General features: G+C 47.3%; 1 protein-coding gene across 5 annotated transcripts in view; it reads right to left on the reverse strand.

The window, feature by feature from the left end:
- The window catches only part of FGD5 (FYVE, RhoGEF and PH domain containing 5), a 188,507-nt gene that overhangs the window by 156,451 nt on the left and 12,410 nt on the right, over nucleotides 1-19,646 (reverse strand). For 4 of the 5 annotated variants that reach the window (XR_005659489.1, XM_039910176.1, XM_039910177.1 and 1 more), the window contains exon 1: nucleotides 10,677-11,254. The exons of the other annotated variant lie outside the window; for it this stretch is intronic. Coding sequence is in view for 3 of the 4 variants with exons in the window: in XM_039910176.1 (XP_039766110.1) it covers nucleotides 10,677-10,689 (13 nt within the window). In the remaining variant the exon portion in view is untranslated. Of the gene's footprint in view, nucleotides 1-10,676; nucleotides 11,255-19,646 lie in introns of those variants that run through there. 5 annotated transcript variants of the gene reach the window in all.

A 19,646-nucleotide genomic window follows, 5' to 3' on the forward strand; every position in this document is an offset into this window, starting at 1 on the left:
AGCACCTGAACCTAGTGGGAGGAAAGGTGAGCTGATGATGGCATGAGCTTTAATCCCGAATCTACCACCTCTTTAATTGCTTGTCATTTAATACCAGACTGTGCCTCAGTTTCCCCTCCTGTTAATGAGGAATATGACTCCCACTCCTCCCTCATAGGGATGTTACGGACGAGAATATCATGAAATATGCTTTGAGTTACAGTCCATTTTAGGAATTATTACATAATTTGTTCCTGAAAACCGCATTTTAAGTCAAAACATTGTAAGTCACCCCAGGTTTCTCCTAGGAACAATGTCATAAATGGTGGCTTGGTTCCTGAACAAAGGCTGAAGAACTCATTTTCATCAAAATTGTTCAGAGTTGTATACTCAATCGATTATAGATTGTTGCTACATCCAGGTAATTATAATGAGTCCGAGGTTCCACGATGGGATAGCTGACTTTCAGGGAAGTAGTTGACCTAATTTGCTCTACCGCTTTCCTGCTCTGTGAATTTGAGCAAGACAGATTCCTCAGTTTCGTCATTGGTAAAATGGGGATTCAATGCCTGTTCTCCCGCCTCTTTAGATTGGGAGCCCCGAGGGGACAGGAACTGTGTTTGACCTGATTAGCTTGTCTCTATCTCAGCACTTAGTACAGTGCTTACCACATAGAAAGCACTTAATAAATATCACAATTATCATTTACTTGTCACTTTGTCGGAAATTCATTCACTCATTCAATCTTATTTACTGGGCAGTTACCGTTTGCAAAGCACTGTGCTAAGTGCTTGGGAGAGTACAATGTAACAACAGACACATTCGCTGCCCACAACGAGCTCACAGTCTAGAGGGGGAGACAGACAATAATATACATACATAAATAAATAAATTACAGATATATATATATATATATATAATATGTGCTGTGGGGATGGGAGAAGGATGAATGGAGAAAGTCAGGGTGATGCAAAAGGGAGTAGGAGAGGACTTACTCCTTAAGTAGGAGGGCTTAGTCAGGGAAGGCTTCTTAGAGGAGAAGTGCCTTCATTAAGGCTTTGAAGTGGGGGAGAGCAGTTATCTCTGTGATATAAGGAGGGAGGGTGTTACAGGCCAGAGGTAGAATGTGGGCAAGAGGTCGGCAGTGAGATGGACGAGATCGAGGTACAGTGAGAAGGTTAGTATTAGAGGAATGAAGTGTGCGGACTGGGTTGTAGTAGGAGAGTAGCGAGGTGAGGTAGGAGGGGACAAGGTGATTGAATGCTTTAAAGCCAATGGTGAGGAGTTTCTGTTTCATGCAGAGGTAGATGGGCAACCACTGGAGTTTCTTGAGGAGTGGGGAAACCTACACGGTCTGAATGTCTTTGAAGGAAAGTGAACCAGGTGGGAGAACGGAATACGGACTGGAGTGGGGAGACATAGGAGGCAGGGAGGTCGGCAAGGAGGCTGATACAATAATCAAGGTGAGAGAGGATAAGTGTTTGCACTAATGTGGCAGCAGCTTAGGTGGAGAGGAAGGGATGGATTTTGGCGACGTTGGGAAGGTAGAACTGACAGGATTTAGTGATGGCTTGAATATATGGGTTGAACGAGAGGGAGGAGTCAAGGATAATGCCAGGCTTATGGGCTGTGATACAGGAAGGATGGTGGTGCCACCAACAGTGATGGGAAAGTGAGCAGGAGGACAGGGTTTGGGTGGGAAGATAAGGAGTTCAGTTTTAGCCACATTAAATTTGAGGTGACAGGAGGGCATCCAGTAGAGCATCTACTGTCTTGAAGGCAATAGGAAATGTGAGACCTCAGAGTGGGAGAGAGAGATCAGGGCTGGAGATGTAGATTTGGGCATCATCAGCATAGAGGTGGTAGTTGAAGCCGTGTGAGCGAATAGGTTCTCCAAGGGAGTGGTTGTAGATGGAGAAAAGAAGGGGACCCAGAACTGAACCTTGAGGGACATCCACAGTTAGGGGATGGGAGGCAGAGGAGGAGCCTGGAAAGAGAGTGAAAATGAGCAGCCAGAGAAAGATAGGAGAACCAGGAGAGGAGAGTGTCAGTGAAGCCGAAGTTGGATAATGCTTCCAGCAGGGAGTGATAGACAGCGTTAAAGACAGCCGAGAGGTTGAGGAGGATTAGGATGGAGTGGAGGCCATTGGATTTGGCAAGAAGATCACTGGTGACCTTTGAGAATGTGGATTCTGTGGAGTGAAGGGGACGGAAGCCAGACTGGAGAGGGTCAAGGAGAGAACTGGAGAAGAGGAACTTGAAGCGGTGGGTATAGACAGCTCGCTCAAGGAGTTTGGAGAGGAATGGCAGGAGGGAGACAGGGCGATAACTGGAGGGAGCTGTGGGGCCAAGGGAGGGTTTTCTTAGGAGAGGGGAATGTTATAAAAGCAAATAAAATAGACATGAGTCTTTCCTTTCCCCTTCCCCAGTGGCTCAGCCCGGTGATCAGATAATCTCCTCACAACTCCTTCCCCTCAGTTTCTCCCACTTTGCTTGCCCCTCCTGCCACCTCTAAACTTTCCCTCCTTTTCCTTCCCTCCTATTGCAGCTTTGAAATTATTCTCTAATTTTCCTGTGGCTACCGGGAGCCCCCCTCTACTGCCCACATCTTGAGCTAAAAACCATAAAAGAGGCTAGGGTTGTAAAATCAAAACCAATGCACTGTCAAGCTGAAACAGGATGTAAATTCAGAAACTTTGCAAGTGCCATTCACCTTAAGTCGAAACATCTTAAGTTGAGGAATGCCTGTACTAGGAAGAAACCTGTTGGGCTTGTCTTATGACTGTGTAGAATAGCAACTAAAGAAAACTTTAAAATAAGAAGGATTCAAAGGCCTTTCAAAAGGCAATGAACGAGAATCGTTCCCAGCACAACCTGGCAGGCAGGATTCAGGGTCAGGAGAATCCTGTATCATGGGTTACTTTATATTAGATTCAGGCATGCAATGTCAGATATTAACCATTTGTGTAAAATTATTCTGAGCGGGGAAACCTCATTTTTCATCTGTGTTTAACAGATAGCCTTTCGTGGACGGCAAGAGAAGTGGAAATATAGGGCCATGAAAAATGGGTGTCGTCTCATAAACTCCCCCTATCCCTCCTTTAAACCCATTTTTCACGGAAAAGTCGTCCTATTGATCTGAGGGTGATGTGCTTGTAAGGAAAGTTAGCTGGGTGTCTGAGTTGTTATTTCACAAGATAAAGGTACAGTGTCAGGGTACTAATTTCAGGCTTCCCAAACCCAGCTGTGGAAAAAACAAGGGCATGTTTTGAAGGGCATATAAATTCCGCTCTATAATTCCGCAAGGGCAAAAGTATGTTAAATCACCACTATGTTCCCGAATCCCATAAACCTGAGCTTACAGGCCCCTAAAAATATGAAAGAGTCGAATTGAGAATTGAATCTGAATTTGGCACCATGATTCTGAGAAGCTCAAAGCATCTCTGAGAGTTGAGGCAGAAAGGTGAGTCACTGTTAGATGGGGAAACTGACCACTCAAGTACATTACCCAAGGTCAAAGAGTGAGTCAATGGCAGTGCCAAGGCAAGGACCGAAGTTCTTGTCTCTAAAACAGTGCCCTCTGGCTAGACAAGGGCAAAAGGAAAATATCCGCATTTTCAACACCATCAGTGATGTAGATAGACAATCCCAGCTGCCCAGAAGGCTGACTCAACAACTACAGCTCCCAGAATGACCTATTGAACTGGGCTCATGGCCACAGCCAAACCAGAGATACTAAGAATAGACTTGTCAAGGCCTGCCCTTCCAAAGGTCCCTTGAGGTCCTGCTGCATTAATCAAATTCAGAATGGGCATCCAACCACTCTGCCGGACTTGCACACTGCACACAGATTTGGGGAGAAGTACAAAACACTTAGCAGCTTACAATGCTGTTGAAGCCCACCCTCCCTTCCGCCTGGCAGTGAAACTGTTCCTGGCCCTGGGCAAGTGGTCAAATGGCCATCAGCCAGGGAGTGTCAGAATGACATTATAAAGCCATAGTCGATCTTCCAGCCTTCAGGCAGGATGACACATGAGCCACCAGAGACCCCAGTAGGGCCTTCCTAGATTTCAGACCCCTGGGAAGGAGATTCTTCATTCTCTTTTGGAGACCCATTCTAGGATTTCACAGCACTTGCCATCAGGATGTTCTGCCTCTGAGCAGCAGAAGACTATAGTCCTGCTATTTATAGGTAAGCAGACCTCCCCGCAGCAAGTCCTCTTAAAGTCCTACCTCCTTCATGAAGTTCTCCCTAATTAATTTCCTCCACCCTGGGTCATGTCATTCCAAAAACCACCCTTAGGAATTATGTCTAGATAGGCAACCTCGGCGGATACACACACACATCTCTATATCTCTATATCTCTATATCTCTCTCTATATAGATATATATACACACAGTAAATAGATAAATCTCTGCACTACAGTCATTTGTTTAATCATCTTTCCTCCTATTCTATCTGTACCATTTGTAAACCTATTTCCCTCATTAAACTAAGATCTCTGAGGGCAGAGATCAGGTCTTCTATTTTTACTATATGTTCCCAAATGTCTAGTACATGCTCTGCACACAGAGGTGGCCAATCAATACTATGGAACTGTGAAACATGACCAGTACCTAGAGGTGCTCCTTTGTTGTACAGTCTATAGCTTCCCTGAGTGCAGTGTACTCAGGTGCAGCTGCAGGCCAAGATAACAAAAAATCCTGATAATGATAATTACCATATTTATTAAACACTATGTGCTAAGCGCTGGGGTGGATACAGATTATAAAATCAGATACAGCCACTGTCAATCAATCAGTGACATTTGTTGAGCTGTTACAGTGTGAATACCACTATTCTAAGCGCTTGGCAGAGTAGAGTACAAAAGAGTTGGTAGACACATTCCCTTCCTGCAATGAGCTTACAGTCTTGTCTAGAAGGGGAGGGATCACAAAGGGCTCACAATCTAGCTTCTCCCCATTTTACAGATGAGGAAACTGAGGCTCAGAGAGGTGAAATGACTTGCCCAAAGTCCCACAGCAAGCCAGCAGCAGAGCTGGGACTAGAACCCAAGTCTCCTGACTCCGAGTCCTGGGTTCTACCAAGTAGGTCATCAAACAGTCCAGGGCAAAGGTGGCAACATTTGCCCCCTCCTGCAGTGTGGCCTTGTGGATAGAGCACGCACCTAGGAATAAGAAGGTCCTGGGTTCTAATTCCGGCTCAGCCAGGTGTCTGCTGTGTGACCTCGAGTAAATCGCTTCACTTCTCTGTGCCTCAGTTCCCTCATCTGTAAAATGGGAATTAAGACTGTGGGCCCCATGTGGGACAGGAACCGTGCCCAACCTGATTATCTTGTATCTACCCCAACACTTAGAACAGTGCTTGGCAAATAGTAAGCGCTTAACAAGTACCACAATTTATTATTATTATCATCATCTTCATCATCACCTTACATCATGGACCTCATTGGATGAATGGGAAAATCCATCAGTGCTCGATAACAGATCTAAATTATTTCTGAAGGCTAATCCCACTTCCCCTGGTAAGTGGAGATGGACTCTCTCTCATAATAACCCTGCGCATACTGAAGACCACAGATGAGTCCACCCTCAGCCCCCTTTCCTCCATTCTGAAAAACTCCAGCTCCTCTCAAAGGAACTGATCTCTGACCCATCAATTACCTCTGAGGGTGAATCTTCTCCTTGTTTCTGCACGATTTATGAGATGAAAAGCCCAGAAGTGGCCACCAAATATCAGCAAACCCGACCAGAACCTAGAGGTGCTCCTTTGTTGCCAGTTGGGCTGGGGAGGCATTCCCTGACCACACCTGCCCCCAACTGCAATGGAGTCATTTGATGATCCCTGCCCACAATTCTGGCTGCCCTCAAGCTAATCTGAATCTCCAAGGTGGTCCTAGGGGTTAGCAAATACTCAGGGATTTGTATGGTTGATTTAGGAGAGTCCCTCTCCCTCACAGGCTTTCTCTGCTATATCCACCCTGGAAGTTGCCTCAAAACCATAGCTGTTTCACTTTTTGACTCAGCTCTGCTTTTTTCCTCCCCAAGTCGAACCTCACTGTTAGTTTCATATCGTGGGTAACTCCAAGATATTGCTGGAATCAATGGACAGTTGGGCTGGTCTTGACACCTTACTGTTCGCTTTCTCATTTTGGCTACTTCTGTGAGTCACAAACTCCCTGTTCCTGTTTTGCCCATCTATCAAATGGGGATAATATTTTCCAGGACTGAATCACCTTCAGCCAGCAAGACGGGCAAATTCCCAGGATCCCAGACCACTGGATGGAGATTCTAGAGGTGAGGCTTCTTGAGTATTTTGTGGATTGATTGATTGTATTTTTTAAGCACTTGCTATATGCCAGTTTGCTATATAGCATATATATATATATATATATATATATATGTATAAACCTATTTCCCTCATTAAAATAAGATCTCTGAGGGCAGGGACCAGGTCTTCTATTTTTACTATATGCCCCCAAATGTCTAGTACATGCTCCGCACACAGAGGTGGTCAATCAATACTATGGAACAGTGAACCATAACAGTTATGGTGTTTGTTAAATGTTTACCATGTGCCAGGCACTCTGCTGGGGAAGATACAAGCAAATCAGGTTGGACACAGTTCCTGTCCCAAGTGGGACTCACAGTCTCAATCCCCATTTTACAGATGAGGGAACTGAGGCACAGAGAAGTTAAGTGATTTGCCCAAATTCAGAGCAGACAAGTGGTAGGGCCAGGATTAGAACCCAGGTCCTCTGACTCTCAGGCCCGTGCTCTTTCCACTCCTTCCCAGTAAGCATGTATTCAGTTTTTACTGTGAGCCAAGCACACAGTACTAAGTACTGGGGTGAATAGAAGATAACCAGACAGGACACAGCTCCTGAACCATCCTTTCTAACTGGGAATTGTACCTGTGGTGCAGCCCGGCTCCCACAACTTCCCTTTTGAGTTGCTTAACTTTGTTCTTACAGGGTGTGGCAAGAGCAATTGTTTGGACTTGCACCCCCGCACCCCCTTGGCTCTGGGCGCCCCTCCCCTCTGATTACATGGGAGTGGCAGTGGTGACCTGGAAAAGGATCCTGAATTCTGGAGCTTTCTAGTATAGCCGGAAATGCATCACAGCAGCGGTGCCAGAAACTGCTAAGCGACAGCCTGGAAAGGGCTAGTTTAGCTACAGTTTGGCAGTGGAGGTAACAATGGTTGATGGTTGGTGCTGGAGAGGAAGAGGAAAATGAGATTGGGAGACCTCTTTCTCTACTCCTCCATCTTCCTGCCCCTTCAGCGTGATGGCTGTAGTTGCTGGGTCCCCTTCCCATGTCTCTGACTGAAAGTAGGACTTAATGGGCTCCACCTGGGGATCGTTGGGTGGTAGGGATGGACCTCTCTGCCCCAGATTCAAGACTGTCCTGCCTAGTGTGGGACACGTGGTCACACAGACCTATAGGTTGCACCATTTTACCTAATGCCCCTCACCTCCCCCCACCCCCCGCCAAACTCCCCCAGACCCTTGCTCTCCCACCTTCCCCCACCTCTGCCATGTCACAGCTGTCACGCCGTTGGTTCAGTCCCCCTCACTAACTCCCCATTTAAATTGAGTCTCAAGAACTGTCAGAACTCACTGCTTTTCTAAAGTTGAAAGAAACGCAAAATGCACGAAAGAAACAACATCAAGTCCCATATTACCTGCAGTAAAAGTTCAGAATCTAAATGAACTGCAATTTATCATAACTCTGGGTCCCAAAGAACTCACACACAAATGTTAAAAATGAATTATTCTTCTCTTCATCTTTCAATATGATTTTCATTGAGCTTTCATTATCATGAGACTATAAGTTCAAGCAAGACATGTTTTATAATTAAGATATAATTAACCCAATCATTGTTCTAGATTGAACATAAAATATGGAAAATACTTAATGAAAGCTTAATGGGTTCTAATTTAGTATTTCTAAGAAATTGTTACTTTGTCACCAAGACAAGGCACTTAGAGTGTTCTGCACACAGTGAGCGCTCAATAAATACGATTGAATGAATGAATGATGGTTGCAGTCTCCTTGACCACTGTCCATTTACTGCCACTGTCCGATCAGTATTTCTTGTCATTACCCTCAACCTGTGAGTAACTTTGGCACACCCTTCCCATGGTCTTACAGAAGGGAACTCCACATGCATCTGGCCCATCATCTGAGCTGCTCCACAAATGAACTTGTGGGGAAAGTTGGAAACTCTCTCACCAATGTTTTAAACTGAGTTTTACCATAGGAAAGAAAAAAAATGAACCCATCCCATGGATGTTGCTAACAGGGCAGAATACGGTCCCTGGGTTTAAATGGCAGACCCAAAGTCAGGGCTCTGGGTTCAGTTTTAGGGTTTTACTAAGGTCATGAGCCAGATCTTTTGATGTTGAGCTTCTTTGAGAAATGGTGCTAATTAAGTTGCCCTCTTTCCTCTCGCCCCGGGGCCCCAGAAATATTCAGAAGGATGCATGAACCCCATGTTATTGGAACACATGGTATATAATGAAAAAGGCTGATATTCCAATACACGGAGATAAACTAAACCCTGTTCTGATTGATCCTGAAAACACCCAAGACCCCAGCCCTTAAACTCCAGCAACATTTCCTTTGTCATAATCTCTGGGCTCAGTCCTGCTTTTTGTCATCAGCCTGCATTAAGCTCCCAATGCAATGTGATTTTTTTTGCATTAAAGAAAAAAAATGGCAGCAGCAGGATACGGTTCCAAGATAGAGAAAATGGAGGCTTCTTGTTCCTTGAGTGATGTGCAGTCCAGAATAGAGAATATTTACTCCTACAATTTAAAAAAAATGTATATTTTTCACTTCTTTAGGGAATACGCCTTAAAGGCGATGGAGATGCAGGGAGTGATTTAATGGTAACGTTCCTCTGGTGCTGCAAAATCATTAATGCCTCCAGGAGAGAACTTCAGGGGGACATCGGCAAGGGAGGACATTTAGGTTTGAGAGAAATAAAGCCACAAGATGTTCTTTAGGGGTGAGGCCTCTTCCAGTAGGGTGAGTGGAGGTGGGGAGGAAACCCTTCAGGGTCCTGGCCCTGCCCAAGCTCCGGGGGGCTGTGGACCCATCCACATCCCTGAAAAGTAAGGGGTTGAGGTGTGGTTTCTTGGCCAGTGTGTGGGGTCCTGGTTGTTGAACTGCAACTGTGTCCCTTTCACATGAAGTCACCAGAGGAGAGACAAAAGGGGCCCAAAGCCAAAAACAGCAGGGTGGGAGGTAGCAGAAATGTTATTGAATAAAATCCTAATGTCATTCCTCGCGGTAGTCAATGGGAAGAGTTGGGGCAAAGGCCCAAGGTTGGGGGGTGAGCATGGAGAGCCACTGTGGGAAAGGTCCGAGTTCCAGCACTCGGTGCGGCCTGGAAGGCAGCAGGTGAGGATGGAGGGGTGGTGGGAGAGGGGACAGGGGTGCAGGATGGGGGAGCAGGATAAGGGAAGAGGTGGTGAGGGAATGCTGAGAGCCCTGCTTCTTATTCCCTAGGCTGAGCCCCGTGTCCCGCCCCGCCCCCGCCCCCGCGCGGCCCCTCCTTCCCGAGGGGTGGCGCTGCTGCCCCCTGCCGGCCAGGTTCATTCTGGGCCCCGACTCCGGCGGCGGGACCCCCGCGGTCAGGATTCGAGAGTGAGAGAAGCACCAAATCCGTGTCGAATTTAAGCCCTTCTCTATCTGGCACTTAAAACTCCGCCCTTTAAAAAGTGGTGATGGGACGCACACCTTGGCGACATCGGTTGTTCGACACCGACGACCCTCCGCCCCTAATAAATGAGCTAGGGGTAGCTCCGATTCATTGATTTTCGCTATTCCGCCCCAAACTCCCAAATCGCGGGCTCCAGCTGTCTGGATATTCAGCTAACTCCACGACCAGTCCCGGGGCGGGCAGAGCTGGAGCCGCCGCTCTCCCCAACCACCTCCCCACCACCCAATTCCGCGCTCCAAACCGAGATCGCAAATCCGCTCAACAAAGTCAAACGGCAAAATAAACTGCAGCCGCCAAACCGGGCTGGGCGATCCGTAGCCCGCGGTGCCAGCGGGTACTACATTGGAGGGGCGCTCCGAGAGCAGCAGCCCCCAGCTCCCTCCTTCCCCCAGGCTGGACGTCCCGCTGTTAGGGTCCGACGGCTCTATCTCTGTGCGGGCGCCCCCAAACCCCCTAAGTCCCCAGGAAGCCTAGATGTCAACTTTCCGGCTCGTCTCCCAGAGCTCACCAGTTGCTCCGCTTGGAGAGCCCCTCCCTGGGGCCGGGCTTGTTTATCTTTTTATGTTGGTTTAAAGCGGCGATTTAAGATGTCTCATCCCTACCCTCCTCGGGCTACGTTTCTCCCACCCTGCCGCTCCCTTCTCCCTGATCTCTCGAAACTGAAAAGTTCCCGGGCTCCCGTCTCTCCCCCTACGGGATGCTTCCTCCCCCCGCGCACCCCGCAACCCCGCGCCGTCGCGATTTTCCGCTCGCGGGAGTCCAAGTCCCCTTTCTCCCCGGGAGCCGCTGACCCGGCTTACTACAAAAACGGGGTTTGGGGGAAGATGGAACTGCAACTTCACTCGCTCGGCTCTGCCCCAGAGGCAGCCGCACGGCAGCTTCCCTCCGCCCGGTCCGTTCCCTCCTTCCCTTCTACCCACCGTTTCCCTCCGGCTACGCGCCCCTGATCCCCGGACACACCTACCTGCGTTGTTCATCTTCCAAAGAGCGGATACACAACTCTCCTCTGGACTCTCGCCCTCTTCTCAGATCATCGTCCTACTGGGTCTTCTCTCTTGCTTTCTAGCTCTCTCAATCTCTGCCCCCCACACCCCCCTTGCACACACACACACGCGCGCGCACACACACGCACACACACAAATCCACCCTCTGGATCCCAGGCCAGTCAAGGAAGGCACCCCCGAGCCAGCGGGGCCGGGGGCGGGGAGGGGGGGACGACGACGACGAGAAGTTGAGTGTGAATCAAGGGGGGGTGGATGTGGGAGGCAGTTGGGCGCGCAAAAGGTTGCGCGGATGGTGGGGGGCGGAGGGGGTCAGCAGGGACTCTTTGGCTGTGGAGGTGACTACTTGAACCTATGCTCCTTCCCCAAGCCCCATTCTAGCGCAGAGCTGCGATCGGCTCCCCACGTCTCCCTCTGATCGCCGAGCTCCGCCGGCCCCGGCTTTCCTCCTCCTCCTCCCCCCAGCTCCCAGACATTTCCCTTCCTTTCCTGCAGAGGAAGCCCTTTTTTGCTCAGTCAGGGATTGAAGGCAGCAGGGAAAACCAAGGGGGGCTAGCGGCAGCCAAGCAAGCCGAGATTTAAAGGGACAGTCGCCTCTCTCTTATACCCCCCGAGCCCCCGCCCCCACCTTCTCTTCTTCCACTCACACTCCCTCTTTGGGAGCTAACACACGCCCGCGAATTGTGAATGGTGCTCGCTGAGCACGGGGAGATTTAAAGAGATAGACACAGGATTTGGGCATCTACCTTTTCGGCCAATAGAGGTGAGGGACCCGTGGACAGGGATGGGGAAGTTTGGGACTCCGGTAAGACAAACGCGGACAGACAGAGGTCGCAATAGCTCTCCTTTCCTCTCCTCCGGGCTGGCAGAAAAAGACCAGACACAGTGAGCGGATAGCCAAACCGCAGGTTGCGAGGTGAGAGAAGACGACACTTCGGCAGGGCACGTGCTGCCCCGGTTTCCCTTCCGAAAGAAAGTGCTCCCTCTCCTGAGTCGCCTGTACCCAGCCCTCGGAGGATCTGCCTGCCGCCTGCCTGCCTGCATTAACCTGTGATCAGTCCCCTCTAAGCCAAGAGCTTTGGCCCAGCGGCCTCTGCCGAAATCTCTCGGCCTGACCCAATGAGATTCAAACTGTCCTGGGTCCCTAGCACATCACGGAAAACCCAGAGTACTTCAACAATAATATAGTCATCTATCTTCGCCCACTGTAAACCCCCTGAAGACCAGAGGCCCTGTCTAATTCTCACCCATATAGTCTTTCCCAGAGCTTAGAACGTTTTGCATACAGTAAGCAACTTAATAAATACTACTACTACTACTACTATTTGTTCCATTCTTCCTGAGATAGGGGGATGGAAGATATCCCCTTTAGATGGCAATTTTCCTCTGTAGAAGCTATAGTGGATTGGGGGTGGGGGTGGGGTGGCTATTATTTGCATAGTATAAAGTGTTTTTCATCTCTTTTACCCATTTCAGAAGATCAAACATCCATAGATCAAAAATCCACAAATACTGGAAACCCACAGTCTAGCACAGAGGCATACCTATGGATATTTGAGAAGTCCAGGTATAATATAAAATATACACATTTACATGTCTGTCAAAGATATAACAGATTATGCACTAAGTATACTCCAGATCCTGTAGGTTATGACGTAATCGTTCGTTCATTCGACTGTATTTATTAAGCACTTACTGTGGGCAGAGCACTGTACTAAGCACTTGGGAGAGTACACCATAACAATATAACAGACACATTCCCTGCCCACAACATACAGCCTAGAGAGGGAGACATAAATACATATACATAAATACGCTACAGATATGTACAGAAGTACTGTGGGGGTGGGTGGGGGGTGAATAAAGGGAGCAAGTCAGGGTGATGCAGAAGGGAGTGGGAGAAGAAGAAAGGAGGGCTTAGTCAGGGAAGGCCTCTTGGAGGAGATGTGCCTTCAATAAGGAGAGTAATTGTTGGATATGAGGGAGAGCATTCCAGGCCAGAGGCAGGATGTGGGCCAGGGGTCGGCAGGCAGACAGGCAAGATTGAGGCACAGGGAGAAGGTCAGCACTAGAGGAGCGAAGTATGTGCGTTGGGTTGTAGAAGGAGAGAAGCGAGGTGAGGTAGGAGGGGGTGAAGTGATGGAGTGCTTTAAAGCCAATGGTGAGGAGTTTTTGTTTGATATGGAGGTGGATGGGTAACCACTGGAGATTTTTGAGGGGGGTGGAGCGGTGACATGTCCTGAACGTTTTTGTAGGAAGAAGATTAGATCATATTTGGTACCCTATATAGTTTAAATTCCTTAAATCTAAAATACACTCATTGTTTAGTCCCAAGAATAGTGCATTTTTCATCCATATGTTGAAACATTGATACCTCTCTTATTCATTCTCCCCCCTTCCTCTTCATTCAGTGGTATTTATTGAGCACTTACTATGTGCAGAGCACTGTACTAAGTGCTCGGAATGTACAATTCGGCAACATATAGAAACAATCCCTGCCCAGTAATGGGCTCACAGTCTAAACGGTGGAGACGGACAGCAAAGCAAAACAGAACAAAACAAAATAAAACATCATCAAGATAAACAGAATAATAGAGATGTACACATCATTAACAAAATAAATAGGGTAATAAATGATATATACAAATATGCACAGTGTTGAGGGGAGGGGAAGGGGGAAGAGCAGAAGGCGGGGGGGGTAGGGGATGGGGAGGGGAGGAGGAGCGGAGGGAAAGGGGGGCTTAGTCTGGGAAGGCCTCCTGGAGGAGATGAGCTCTTGTTAGGGCTTTGAAGAGGGGAAGAGAGTTAGTTTGGCGGATGTGAGGAGGGAGGGCATTCCAGGACAGCAGTAGAACGTGGGCCAGGGGTTGACGGCAGCACAGGCACGAACGGGGTACCGTGAGGAGGTGAGCGGCAGAAGAGCAAAGTGTACGGGGTGGGCAGTAGAAAGAGAGAAGGGAGGTGAGGTAGGAAGGGTGATGGAGGAGAGCTTTGAAGCCAAGAGTGAGGAGTTTTTGTTTCATGCGGAGGTTGATAGGCAACCCCTGGAGGTTTTTGAGGAGGGGAGTGACATGCCCAGAGCATTTCTGTAGGAAGATGATCCGGGCAGCGGAATGAAGAATAGACTTGAGTGGGGAGAGACAGGAGGAAGGGAGATCAGAGAGGAGGCTGACACAATAATCCAGTCAGGATATTATGAGAGCTCGTATCAGCACAGTAGCAGTTTGGATGGAGAGGAAAGGACGGATCTTGGCGATATTGTGAAGGTGAGCCTGGCAGGTGTTGATGACGGATTGGATGTGTGGGGTGAATGAGAGAGCAGAGTCAAAGATGACACCAAGGTTGCGGGTCTGTGAGACGGGAAGGATGGTAGTGCCATCCACAGTGACAGGGAAGTCAGGGAGAGGACAGGGTTTGGAAGGGAAGATGAGGAGCTCAGTTTTAGACATGTTGAATTTTAGGTTGCGGGCAGACATCCGGGTGGAGGCGTCCTTCAGGGGAGGACATGTAGATTTCCTCTTGCCATCATGATCTCACTTGTTTTTCTTCCATTTCTCCTACCACTTAAAAAAGCCTCTAGCACAGAGTACGGGAGTTACTGATTTCAGACACCACTTGATTAAATTACTGTGATAAAATGAAAGGTTGGGTAGGAATGGTATCCAGGATGGAGTGCCCAAGCATATGGAGCAAATGTTTGTGATGTCCCTGCTAGAGTTTAACGTAAAGAAAGCCAAACCCGGATCAGAAATGATTCAGGAGAGAGAAAGTACAGACATCCAGGCTCTTGCCTTCTTCCCCTTCTTCCAATCAGTCCCCAAGCTCTTTCAACAGGTAGGAGGGGCGGGAAGGGGTGGTGACTCAAACCTGTCCATTTTGCTACTTGTAAAGGCAGTGGAGTTGAAACTGGTTAAAATGAAGTTTTGCATCACCCCTCCATTTAGAGTATAAGAAGTGATTCCTGTCCCCCAAGAACACAAACTTATTGTATCTCATTCTTCTTTCTGGGTCCAGTATAGTGTTGGCAACATAGCCCATGGAACATGGAAGAGAGAAAACCCTTCCTTCAGTCACCTCCTGGATTTTCTCCCTTAGCCAGTTGTTTTTCTGTCCATAAGCAAAAGCAGCTTCCTTATGTTAAGGGTGTCTAGGGATGAAACCTATCCCCAAGTCTTCCCTTCTATAGTCCTAACTTTCCTCTAGTAACCCATTATGGACTGCTCGACCATGGATCTATCCAAGCCTTTCTTGAACCAACAAATAGGTTTGGCCTGCCCAGCTTTTTGTGGTAAATTTCAAATGCTTACCACTATCTGTGTGAAAAAGGGTTTCATTTGTTTGGAAAATAACCTCAAATTTTAACGGCTGTCCTCTCATCCTGGTGCTATGGGATTTCGTGAACAATTCCAGGTTTGCTCTGTCCACACCCTTCACGATTTCGTGAGCATGGAATGTGTCTACCATTCTGTGAGCATGGAATATGTATACCAATTCTGTTGAACCGTACTCTCCCAAGCGCTTAGTACAGTGTTCCACACACAGTAAATGCTCAATAATTGATGATCACTCTCCCCACCTTCAAAACCTTAACTTTCCTCAACTAAGCCCTCATTTCCTTTTCTCCCACTCCCTTTTGTCACCTTGCACTTGGATTTGCAGCCTTTATTCACTCCTCCCTCAGCACTTATGTACATATCCATAATTCATTTATTTATACTGATGCCCATCTCCTCCTTTAGACTGCAAGCTCGGTGTGGGCAGGAACAAGTCTACCAGTTCTGTTACACTGTACTCTCCCAAACACTTAGTACTGTGGCAGAATGGGTGGATGACACCCAAATCTATATCTCCTCCCCTGATCTCTCTCCCTCCCTCCAGGCTTGCATTTCCTCCTGCCTTCAGGACAGCTCCACTTGGATGTCCTCCCACCATTTAAAACTCATCACATCCAAGACAGAGCTCCTTATCTTCCTTCCCAACCGTGTCCTCTTCCAAACTTTCCTGTCATGTAAATAGCACAACCATCTTTCCCATCTCACAAGCCCATAACCTTGGTGTCATCCTTGACACCGCTTTCTCATTCACCCTGCATATCCAGTCTGTCACCAAATCCTGCCAGTCTCGCCTTCACAACATCGCCAAGATCCATCCTGTCCACTCCATCCAAACCACTACCACGTTAGTACAATCACTCATCCTATCCCGACTGGATTACTGCATCAGCCTCCTTTCTGACCTCCCAACCTTCTGCCTCTTCCCACTTCAGTCCATACTTCACTCTGCCACCTGGATTATCTTTCTACAGATATGTTCAGGGCGTGTCACCCCCCTCCTCAAAAGTCTCCAGTGGTTGCCTATCAACCTCCATATCAAACAAAAATTCCTCACTACTGGCTTCGAAGCTGTCCATCACCTTGCCCCTTCTTACCTCACCTCTCTTCTCTCCTTCTACATCCTAGCCTGCACACTCCGCTCCCCTGGTACTAACCTTCTCACTGTGCCTCAATCTCACCTGTCCCGCCATCGACCCCTGGCCCATGATCTACCTCTGGCCTGGAGTGCCCTCCCTCCTCAAATCTGACAATCACTCTTCCCCTCTTCAAAGCCCTACTGAAGGTGCACCTCCTCCAAAAGGCCTTCCCAGATTAAGCTCCCCTTTTCCTCAGCTCCCCCTCCCTTCCATCACCTAGACTCACTCCCTTTCCCCCCTTCTCTCTGCCCCACAGCACTTATGTATATATCTATAATTCCATTTATACTGATGCCTGTTTACTTGCTTTGATGTCTGTCTCCACCCGGCCCCTCCCCCCAGGCCCACGCCCCCAGACTGTAAGCCCGGAGAGGGCAGCGATTATGTCTCTTTATTGCTGAATTGTACTTTCCAAGCACTTAGTACAGTGCTCTGCACCCAGTAAGAACTCACACAGTAAGTGCTCAATAAATATTATTGAATGAATGAACTTAATAGAGTGCTCTGCACATAGTAAGTGGTCTGCACATAGTAAGTGCTCAGTAAATACAATTACTGGATTAATAAATGCCATTGATAAATTGATAGACTTCAATCGTATTTTTTCTCAGGTTGCATCTTGCCAGATTGAAGAATACTAATCTTTTCATTCTGTCATCCTGGTTGCCTATCACTGTATCTTTGTGGATGACCATGTTTAATCGAGTGGCAAAACTATACCTTTTGTTTTCATTTTTCTTATTCCTTTCCTGATGATGATCTGCCTTCGATTGGCCTTTTTGGCAGCTGCCAAATATGGAATCAATGATGTAAAAGAACAGTCAACAATGACTCGGAGCTCTCTTTCCTGAGTCATGAGTGATAGCTTTGATCCCATCATTATGTCTTTGTAATTCAGGCTATTTTTTTCCCCAAGTGAACTACTTTGCACTTGCTCACCTGGAAGCTTATCTGACATTTGTTAACTCAGCTTTATGGGGTCTTCCTGGAGTCTGTTACTATCACCACCTGGAGAGCTTAGTGTCATCTACAAATTTTGAGATTTCACTGAACACACTCTCTTCTGCATCATTTATGAAGAGGTTAAGAAAAAATAGCCCAAGACTTGGCCCCTGGGGATCCCCAACATTTACACTTCTCCATCCGGAAAGGTGGACAGTCATTCCTGCAAAAGGTAGCCAATGATGGCATTAAAGAAATCACGCACTCTTCTGACCACCCCATGCTACTGAGAAGCAGTGCGGTCTAGTGGAAAGAGCATGGGCCTGGGAGTCAGAGAACCTGGGTTCCAATCCTAGGCTCTGCCACTTGTATGCTGCCTGAGCTTAGGAAAGTCACTTAATTTCTCTGTGCTTCAGTTACCTCATCTGTAAAAGGGACCCTCCTACTAGATCTCTAGGCTGTAAGCTTGTTCTCTCCCAAGCAGTAAGTACAGTTCTCTGCACACAGTAAACACTCAATAAATATGACTGATTGATTGAGCCCCTGTGGGACAGGGGCAGCATCTGACCTGATTAACTTGTATCTGCCCCTGCGCTTATAATAGTGCATGACACATAGTAGGTGCTTAACAAATACCATTATTATTATCCCTTAACATAACTGACATTACAAAAGAACAGTGTAATGATATGGAAAGGACGTATTCAAAAAGGTTTTTGCAGAAGTTCAGAAAACCTATAGAGTTGCTCAGATGGACCTCGGACTTTCTCCTCTAGCCTGTAAGCTCACTGTGGGCAGGGAATGTGTCTATTGTTATACCGTACTCTCTCAAGTACTTAGTACAGTGCTCTGCATGCAGTAAGTGCTCAATGAATACTGCTGACTGACCGAGTGACTGCCTCTGACCCCCTCATTGCTCCAGAGCCATTTTGTTCCCCTTCCCGGTCCCTTTTCAACACAGGTGCATCTTCTGAGCTGTGGGGCTCACTGCCATGACCTGAGGCATAAGGAGGTGGTTAAGAATAAAAATACTGAACATAAAGACATCCACGACTATATCAGTACTGGACTAGGGGAAGACCAGCTGAAAATTAGACTCTTCAGTATAAAACTGAACAAATGGTCATCCTATTCCTGCCTTTTGATTCCTATCTTAGAGCCAGTTCTCTATCCACGGCGATATTCCCTTCAATCCTATGACTGCTCTTTTTGGTAAAAGGTCTTCTGTTTGGAACCTTATCAAAGATCTTTTGAAAATCTAAACAGATTATAGCCACTAGTTCCCCTCTCTCCATATGCTTGTCGACTCCTTCAAAGAACACCAACCGATTACCTAGGCATAAAGAAACCCCGTTGTCTTTTCCTTAACAGCTTGGGTTTTCCGAAGTGTTCACTGATCATATGATTAATTATTGATTCTTCTCATTTTCCAGTTTTAAAAATGAGATTTATCAGACTAGAATTCCCAGAATCACCTCAAATAATAATGGATTTTGTTAAGTGTTTACTCTATGCTGCTAAGTGCTAGAGTAGATATGATACAATCAGATCAGACACAGTCCTTGTCCCATATGGGGCTCACAGGCTCTGGAGGGAGAAGAGACATTTAATCCCCATTTTGGAGATAAGGTAACTGAAGCCCAGGGAAGTTAAGTGACTTGCCCAAGGTCACCCTGCAGACAAGTTTTTCCTTCAAAAACATTCAGACCATGTCTCCTCACTCCTCAAGAAATTCCAGGGGTTGCCCATCCACTTCCACATCAAGCAGAAAAACTCCTCACCATTGGCTTTAAAGCACTTAATCACCTTTACCTCTCCTACCTCACCTAGCTGCTCTCCTACTTCAACCCAGCCCGCACACTTTGTTCTCTGGTGCTACCTTGCTGCCAACCTCTTGCCCACATTCTACCTCTGGCCTGGAATGCCCTCCCTCCTCATAGACTTTGAATTGCTCTCTCCCACTTCAAATCCTTATTGAAGGCACATCTCCTCCAGGAAGCCTTCCCTTACTGAGCCCTCCTCTCTTCTTCCACACCCTTTTGCACCACTCATATTTGCTCCCTCATTCATCCTGCCTTCCCCACAGCACATATGTATATATCTGTAATTTATGTATTTATTCATACTACTATCTCCCCCTCTAGACTGTGAGCTCGTTATGGGCAGAGAATGTGTCTGATGTTATACTGTACTCTCCCAAGAGCTTAGTACAGTGCTTTGCACACAGTAAGCACTCAATAAATACAGTTGAAGTGGCAGAATGGAATTAGAACCCAGATCCTCTGACTCCCAGGCCTGTACTCTTTCCATTAAGTTACACTACTTCTCTCTGGAAACCTTTTTATAGACGGGAGCCACACTGATAATCCACATGGCCTCCTGTACAGTAGCTATATATAATGATGGATCAGTCAATAGGATTTATGAAGTACTCAGTGTGTGCAGAGTGCTTTGGAGAGTATAAAAGAGTTAGCTGTTGTGATCCTTGCTCTCAAGGACCATAAGATCTAGCAGGGAAGCA

Source organism: Ornithorhynchus anatinus, chromosome X1, assembly GCF_004115215.2.
Source record: "Ornithorhynchus anatinus isolate Pmale09 chromosome X1, mOrnAna1.pri.v4, whole genome shotgun sequence".
NCBI classification, from domain to species: Eukaryota; Metazoa; Chordata; class Mammalia; order Monotremata; family Ornithorhynchidae; genus Ornithorhynchus; species Ornithorhynchus anatinus.